This window comes from Oncorhynchus kisutch, linkage group LG7 (genome assembly GCF_002021735.2).
Source record: "Oncorhynchus kisutch isolate 150728-3 linkage group LG7, Okis_V2, whole genome shotgun sequence".
NCBI classification, from domain to species: domain Eukaryota; kingdom Metazoa; phylum Chordata; class Actinopteri; order Salmoniformes; family Salmonidae; genus Oncorhynchus; species Oncorhynchus kisutch.
The window spans coordinates 42,909,042-42,915,041 of record NC_034180.2 but is presented as its reverse complement, the minus strand read 5'-3'; the positions used below and the strand labels follow the sequence as shown (position 1 = coordinate 42,915,041).

At 40.1% G+C, this 6,000-nt stretch overlaps 1 protein-coding gene across 6 annotated transcripts in view; it reads left to right on the top strand.

The window, feature by feature from the left end:
• Nucleotides 1-286: 286 nt before the first annotated feature.
• LOC109893800 (kinesin-like protein KIF13B) overlaps nucleotides 287-6,000 on the top strand; it is a 70,638-nt gene continuing 64,924 nt past the window's right edge. For 2 of the 6 annotated variants that reach the window (XM_031829141.1, XM_031829142.1), the window contains exons 1-2: nucleotides 321-728; nucleotides 1,120-1,485. In XM_031829141.1, the coding sequence (XP_031685001.1) occupies nucleotides 1,416-1,485 (70 nt within the window). In that variant the 5' untranslated portion in view covers nucleotides 321-728; nucleotides 1,120-1,415. Of the gene's footprint in view, nucleotides 729-1,119; nucleotides 1,486-6,000 lie in introns of all 6 variants that reach the window. The other 4 variants (XM_031829140.1, XM_031829139.1, XM_031829138.1 and 1 more) reach the window with 4 other exon arrangements.

Sequence of the window (6,000 nt, the reverse complement as noted above, 5' to 3'; positions counted from 1 at the left end):
TGTAAGCCTAAATAGGATTGTGTGGCCTACCTACACAAAACCTTACATGTGTTTGACCTTACCATTATGGCCAGGGAGTCTGTAGGCCTTTCTTTCTTCAATGTTCTTCAACGTTGCACTTTTAAATATAATGTATTTCACGTAAGAGAAACATTTAATTTCTTTCAAGTGACAGATAGCTAATCATGATATGACTGTTTTCGAAGACAAAAATCACGTTTCTTTCTGCAATGTTAATGCAGTGAAACTTTGCTCAAGATTTGCTACCGACCTTCCCCACCGGAAGGGGCGGGCACGAGGTTATCCCCTGGTTTCTTTTTGTTGTCCTTATGTTGAGAGCTCGCGAACAGAATCATCGGAATAGAACACGGTGCTGAGACAGAGAGTTGTTTGGCAAACAGGTGGAAAAATTGGCGACGAGAACGGAGACATTAATCTCAAACCACACAGCACTTCTCCGTTTGGAAGAAGAGTGTATTTTAAAACATGGAACAGTGTCGTTAGCCGGTAGATTGAGCCCTAGCACTTTCTTGTACCTAAATCGCGAAGTTGAGTCCCTCGACCCAGCCCGTTAGCTGTTTGGCTAGCTAGCCAGTTAGCATTGCATTATTAGCTATGTAGCTCGCTAACTAGCACATTTTTGTCAGCCAAGGGGTTCGTTCGCGAAGCAAATATATTTCGTTGTTTGCATATGGAAACTGTCACGGTATAAACTATTCAGTTATTAGGTATGCTTGTTGGGTGTGTCCTTTAATCAATATTTGCTGTCATTCTGTTTGAAGACATACTATAGTTTTGTCCGAGGGCATGATGTCACACTAGTTTAACCCTGTATCAAAACGAACGATAATTTCGCTTGGTTAGCTCATAGCCAAGGTATCCATGAATATGCAATCTTACGCGTTAGCCGATTAACTATTATTTGAAATTGTTTAGCTGAGTTTTAAACGCTAACAGGTGAATGCCAAATGTGTGTCTACATCGCAAAAGCAACCGGCATTAGTGACTTAGTTAGCGGCACCAGCTAACATGTGTGGACTCTTGTCTTGTGTGAAGCTCATCAGAGGTATTGCTTGTTTTCAGCATTTATTGACGTATTTTCTGGATTTTATTTTACAGATTAAACCCCTCGGGACATGCATGATCTGGAGAATAGCTGTTTATTGAAGATTTGCTGAAGGAGAGAGAATTCCCCTCCTAGTAGCAAGCCATTGTGTGATGATGGAAAATGCTATGTATGAGGACGAACCTTTGTAACTAACTTAGCTGGCTGACCAGGCAGTTGGCACCACATATCAAGGATTCTGGATGATTATTCGACTAGAGTCCATTGGGGATCATTATTATCTTTTGGAGAGGTCCTGTAACTTATCGCCGAGACAGTCGCATTGTCTGTCCGTCTGACAGTGGACACAATGGGGGAGACCAGTCTCAACGAATCGAATGTGAAGGTCGCAGTACGTGTTCGTCCTATGAACAGGAGAGGTGAGTAGCATTTACTAGCATATCGCTAAATTGATGACTTAATACTCAGCTCAGTTGTTGTGAGACGGGCCTAAAATCCACGGTACTAAATGGTTTTGGACACCCTGGCCCATAATACACAAACTAGCTGCCTATTCAAAAAGTTCATGTTATCTGCCTGAACATGTGTAGTCACCCTTTCATAACATAAGCCGCTATAATAAATGCACGGTGACATGCCTCCAGATAATGAATCTGTGCGCGCGCACCCAAATGATTATTTCAATTATAATTCGGGCTAAGAATGCTGCTCAGGGGAAATAAATGACATTTTAGCCGTGTGCCTAGTCGAATTTAGCCGTGGGAGAACATATCTGGAAGAACAGGAGTCTATTGAGGCGGAAATACTGAGTCTAGCTACAATGTAGCGGACCATGTCACGTGTGCCTTTTCACAGAGTGTAGAAATCGGTCACAAGACGGGGGAACTCGCTCTCGTAGCCTCCAACCAAAGCAGTTTAGCATGCAATGAAACAAGCCCAGGGCAGTATCAGTATGTATCCTTTCAGACAGTTATATCCCCCACTACTCGTATCCTTGTCCATTTTGATAGTAGCCCACCGTCTACGAATGAATTGGATTCCCACCAAAACAGATCATAGACTGAAGCCTCTTTTTTGAAGATAAACTGTAATAGATTGTTAATAACCACATAACTCAGAACACAACATAATTTTGTCTTTCACACTGTTGATGGAACCTTATATTTGGTTTATACGTCATTGACATCTCAATGTGTCCCCTGTGTTTTGGCAAGGCATCATATTTCTCTTTCAACCTTGCCCTGTGTGTGTGTCAGTCGGAGCTAGCTGGTCTCTGGCTGTGCTGGACAAAGGCAGGAAGGGAGTCAGTTTGAAAGGACTATTTGCTAGCTTTGCATAACTGACCATGTTCCCATGGTGGTAGAGGAGTTATTGAGAGGCTAGGCCTTCGAAGAACAGCCTCTTCGGCTCCATCCCAGTCACAGCATAGACACAGCTTTTCCATTTCCACACTGATGTCATGCCCATTGTACCACCAACCAAGCCCAGTGCTGTTTCACTTACCGCATGGAAGAAAGCAAAAGTGCCAGTGGAACATTTGCTGGTACTGGAGAGAATCTGGTGAAATATTTTTTTAAAATGTATTTACATTTATCCGTTATTTTACCAGGTAAGTTGACTGAGAACACGTTCTCATTTGCAGCAACGACCTGGGGAATAGTTACAGGGGAGAGGAGGGGGATGAATGAGCCAATTGTAAACTAAGATGAGATACTCACCATTGCATTTTACCTCAGATATTTTTCTTCTATTTCCTTTGAGAAAAAGGAAGATCTCAATGCTATTCCTGAAAGTCATCGAGCAGTCATAACTGGTTATAACATGATTAGCAGGTGTATGTACACACACTGATTCCGTACTACCAGTGAACTCTGTGTGGCCTTAACGTTGCCTTTTAACACCATTTGAAATAGGGCTGGGTGGTATAGCTTATTTTATTATATCATTATTGATGCACGAACTCGTTTGGGTTTTTACTTTACCTTCTATAACAGCATTTGAATATTTAGTTTGTTAAATGTGACACGCCGTGTGTAATGTCAATTTTATAGTCTACTCCGCTACTTAAGTCATCTCTCTCTATCTATATATGCCACTTTCCACACAGACCTATCCCCTACCAGTCAAGGAGCAAATTTGTTGTTCCTCGACCATGAGACACTTGCGTTCAGTCTGCATGGTCAATGCAACAATTTTGTTGACAAAAATGCTGTTTTCATTTAGCTACTTAATATAAATCTACTAGCGTTCTATAATTACACTAATAGTTTGTTTCTTACATTTGCAAACTGCTAATTTGTTTTAGCAACTTGGGCTTAAATCGAGGTTAGCCGCTAGTACTAATCGCCAGAGGTGTGGACTCGAGTCACGTGACTTAAGTTGAACTGAACACACCTGATTCAAATCATCAAAGCCTGATTATGAGTTGATCATTTTAGTCAGCTCTGTAGTAGAGGTCGACCGATTAATCGGAATGGCCAGTTAATTAGGGCCGATTTCAAGTTTTCATAACAATCGGAAATCGGTATTTAAAAAATAAATAAATTGTTATACCTTTTATTTAACTAGGCAAGTCAGTTAAGAACACATTATTATTTTCAATGACGGCCTAGGAACGGTGGGTTAACTGCCTTGTTCCAGCAAACGAGTAAGGTGCTTCTTTCCTCAAATATATATCATATGTCAATTTACATAAATATTGTGATTGGATGACAGCTGTGAGGATTATCGAATCAGAATCTAATCCTCTGTCCAAACTTTCGACTACGACTGTATATTACCCTTAGTACTGTACATTCACTGTTAATTAACTTCCGATAATTTCTAATCTACAATGTTTTGCGTTGGTTACTGTCAATGAATTCAATATTATTCCAACCTTCCTGTTCTCATTGTCAGAGTGGAATCATTGTTTGCAGAGTGCACAGCCTATGCTACACTAGTGAGAAACACGTTTTGATTAATTTAAATCGATTTTCAAGTTCTGTCAATTTAGTCTTTTGTTTGGAGCGCTCCTGTCAATGTTTATTAACGACATGCAGGCATAGAAGTAGGCCTATAGGCTACATTGCTTGTGCGCAAATGTAGGCATATAAATGTGCCCATTTGGGCATCTGATAGTATTTCTGATTGTCTTAACGTAACACCACTAATGACCTGTGGAGCTTCTTGAAGTAATGTTTTCTTCAAATCAAACTGCAAGCAAGCAAAGTATGTTTTTACATCGATTTGAGAATCACAATAGTTCCTCAATGTATTTGAAAAATCTTTCCAGCTCTCTCCCTTTCGATAACCACTCGGCATAAAAGGGAAAATGTCATGCTCTGATCCAGTGGAAACGTCATAAAATATGATTCTTATCCGTGCTTGACTTGGACTGATGTGTTTCGGTACTCATTTTGGGTGCTGGTACTGTTTATAGTTAGGTGCATGACCTCCACAATACTTTTGAGCTAATATTCTATAAGAGGAACAGGAGCTCAAGCAGTAGAACATTTTGGGTTGCCTGTACTCCGCTCCGGGTTAGCTCTTGCCGAAGTCAAGCACTGCTTCTTATCCTTTGCGCAATTAGCCTACATCTGTCCCGCGTTCATTGGTGCAGGAAACTCTGAGGGCCAAGAATATTTGATACAATGTTGGAAGTTCACTAGCACCAGCTTTAGGCCTGAGCAAGTTAATAGTTGATCAAATGTTTCAAGTTAGTTGCAGACAGGCCATGTGCAGCCAGTGTGATTTATAGGATATTTATTTTTATCAGAACATTTTCTACCTGTAGGCTGCAATGTTTTTATTTGTTGGCTATTTTTACCTAGTTGATAATGGAATTTTACTTTTTAGGTTTATCATTTTCATTAAAATTTTGATATAATTTTTATTAACCACATGACAATGCTTTTGTGATATGAAGACGTTATTATAAATTAAATGAAAATGTGCCTATGAAAGGTAGAAATGGGGAGATAAATTGGCATTCCACATGAGACAGGTTGTTGACTCCGTGTGTAGCCTATTACCGGCAACTTCAGGAGAGTAATGTCAGAATCTACGAAAGCCAGCGGGAGAAGAATAGTTGGGTCAGGTTATGGTTTTTTCTCTGGCACCCTCTTGAGGCATCAGACTGTATGTTTTAAGCATTAGACAAGCTCTATGCATATAGTTCATTTTATTTATCATTTATTACACTTAGGGTGTCCATAAATGGAAAAATACACTTTTGAGCAGTCGATTGGTCGAAAGAACCAGTATTTTTTTTAGTCGGACAGCCCTATTGTGGTTGACATGGAATGTGTGTTCCTGTCTATGGTAAAACATTTATGAATTGTCAATATTAGACCCCAGAGGCCAAGAGGAAACAAAGGGTTTTGAAAATAATTTAGTTTTTGAAATATTACTACCATGTGACTAAGAATACAGTGAGGAATCATTTTCTACATAGTCAAGTACAGATTAAATCTAGGCTACATCATAATATGGCAAAAGTGTGCTAATTTTTAAAATGAATTTTACAGTTATTTGACCAGGTAAGTTGACTGAGAACACGTTCTCATTTACAGCAACGACCTGGGGAATAGTTACAGGGGAGAGGAGGAGGAGGATGAATGAGCCAATTGTATGCTGGGGATGATTAGGTGATGGTATGAGGGACAGCTTGGGAATTTAGACAGGACACTGGGGTTAACACCCCTACTCTTACGATAAGTGCCATGGGATCTTTTAAATGAGAAAGCTGAATGTGGAAAGGGATTGGCCCATATTTAGGCCAATAATAGCCCAATAACCAATGCTGCTATTATTTGGCCTCTAAATGCACCGCTACACTAACTGACAAGGCCTTAGCCAAAATCATTGTGTCATATAGGCCTACAGTGTCCATTAGTAGCCCATGTGACCCTTGTGGCAATTGAACTCGCAAACTTGGTTTTTGCGACAGTCAG